At 52.9% G+C, this 1,767-nt stretch overlaps 1 protein-coding gene across 1 annotated transcript in view; it reads left to right on the top strand.

The window, feature by feature from the left end:
• Window positions 1–1,767, top strand: part of pelp1 (proline, glutamate and leucine rich protein 1) — a 41,557-nt gene that overhangs the window by 20,013 nt on the left and 19,777 nt on the right. The window contains exons 11-14 of the mRNA XM_015395624.1: window positions 496–609; window positions 683–833; window positions 906–1,059; window positions 1,578–1,633. Of these exons, the coding sequence (XP_015251110.1) occupies window positions 496–609; window positions 683–833; window positions 906–1,059; window positions 1,578–1,633 (475 nt within the window). The remainder of the gene's footprint in view (window positions 1–495; window positions 610–682; window positions 834–905; window positions 1,060–1,577; window positions 1,634–1,767) is intronic.

Genomic DNA, 1,767 nt, shown 5'->3' with positions numbered 1-1,767 from the left:
CCGTCCCTCTCATTCTGACCCTGTCCCTCTCGTCCCGTCCCTCTCGCCCCGTCCCTCTCGCCCCGTCCCTCTCGCCCCGTCCCTCTCGCCCCGTCCCTCTTACTCCGTCCCTCTCGTCCCTTCCCTCTCGCCCCGTCCCTCTCTTCGTGTCCCTCTCACTCCGTCCCTCTCGCCCCGTCCCTCTGGCCCCGTCCCTCTCGTCCCTTCCCTCTCGCCCCGTCCCTCTCACTCCGTCCCTCTCTTCGTGTCCCTCTTACTCCGTCCCTCTCGCCCCGTCCCTCTCGCCCCGTCCCTCTCGTCCCTTCCCTCTCGTCCCTTCCCTCTCGCCCCGTCCCTCTCGCCCCGTCCCTCTCGCCCCGTCCCTCTCGTCCCGTCCCTCTCTGACCCCGTCCCTCTCATTCTGACCCTGTCCCACTCACTCCGTCCCTCTCGTCCCTTCCCTCTCGCCCCGTCCCTCTCATCCTGACCCTGTCCGTCCCTCTTTGTGCGTTCCAGGGTCCGTAGCGGGATGATGCAGTACGCCGCTGTGATCCAGAGGCTGTTTTCTCAGACCCTGTCTGCGTGGACGTCTCCTCCTGAATCCAGCGTGGGGCAGCAGAGAGCCTTCAGGTGGGCGGAGTTTGGACCATGTAGAAAATCATTCCTCAGGCTCATCTGAACGTTTCCGTTTCTCCCCCTGCAGCTCAGTGAGGGTCTCCGTCTACAGAACCTTAGAGCTGTGGGTCCAAGTGGTCGGAGCGTCGGCTCACGTCCTCCAAGGGGCCACCAGCCACGCCGAGCTGCTCTTCAACCAGCTGCTGGGCGACATCATGCCTGGGGCTGAATCCATCAAGGTGAGAAGAGTTTTTATCATGGAGAGAAATCCACGTCATGAGCTGAACAGTCCGCCCTCTCTGCCTCTGCAGCTGCGGGCCGGTCTGTCTGCCGACGTGGTTCCTGGGGGGAAACCTGGGCCTCGGAGAACCAAGCAGCTGGTCATGGCCGACGCGGCGGGTCCGTCGCTCCAAAGGAAGGGAGACCCTCTGTCCAACCAGGACACCTGCCTGTCGGCCCTGAAAGGTCAGCCGCCGGTTTCTCTGTTACTGCTTCAAGTTTTCTTGATAGAGATTTGGAAATGAATCCAATCCAGAAATTATGCTTTTTTTTACAGATTATATATTTTCAAATACTTTTATTTTTATTTCCGAATTTCTCTATTTCAGATTAAGTTTTACGAATGACTTTCTTTTCAAACTATGCTTTAAATCACTGTGTATTCGCTTCACTTTCTGAGGTACGGCGTCCCGACAGGGCGAGAGGAGTCGATCTGGAAAAGAAGGAAATTCAGAAAACTCATCTGAAAAAAGAAAAATTGGGGAAAAAAATAGAATTTTGCAAATATAAGATCTTTGCAAAGAATATTGAAAGAAAGAAATCTGATTAAAAACTAAAAAAAATGTAAAATCTGCTTTGAAAAAAATCTCTTACGTAGTTAAAAATTTGAAGAAATAAAATATGAAAATAAAAATCCAGAACTGTTGAAACTGTACAAGAATGTCCTCATAGATGTTCTCTGCTGACGTGTTTTTATCTTTCAGTCCTGAGGCGCATCATTCAGACCAGCGGGACGCTCCTAAAGGACGACATACACAAGGTACACGCCCACTTCATTAGCTATAGCTTAGCTTCAGGCTCATTCAGAGCAAAGCGAAGCCTTTCTGCAGGTTTTAAATCCAAGAGCGAGCGGCACTAAATCCTTTCAGACTCAGGGTTCCCGCGGGTCCTTAA

The sequence above is a fragment of the Cyprinodon variegatus genome, unplaced genomic scaffold (assembly GCF_000732505.1).
Source record: "Cyprinodon variegatus isolate N-32 unplaced genomic scaffold, C_variegatus-1.0 Scaffold750, whole genome shotgun sequence".
In the NCBI taxonomy this organism is placed as follows: domain Eukaryota; kingdom Metazoa; phylum Chordata; class Actinopteri; order Cyprinodontiformes; family Cyprinodontidae; genus Cyprinodon; species Cyprinodon variegatus.
The sequence above is the reverse complement of the archived record's forward strand: the minus strand, read 5'-3'. Positions and strand labels throughout refer to the sequence as shown.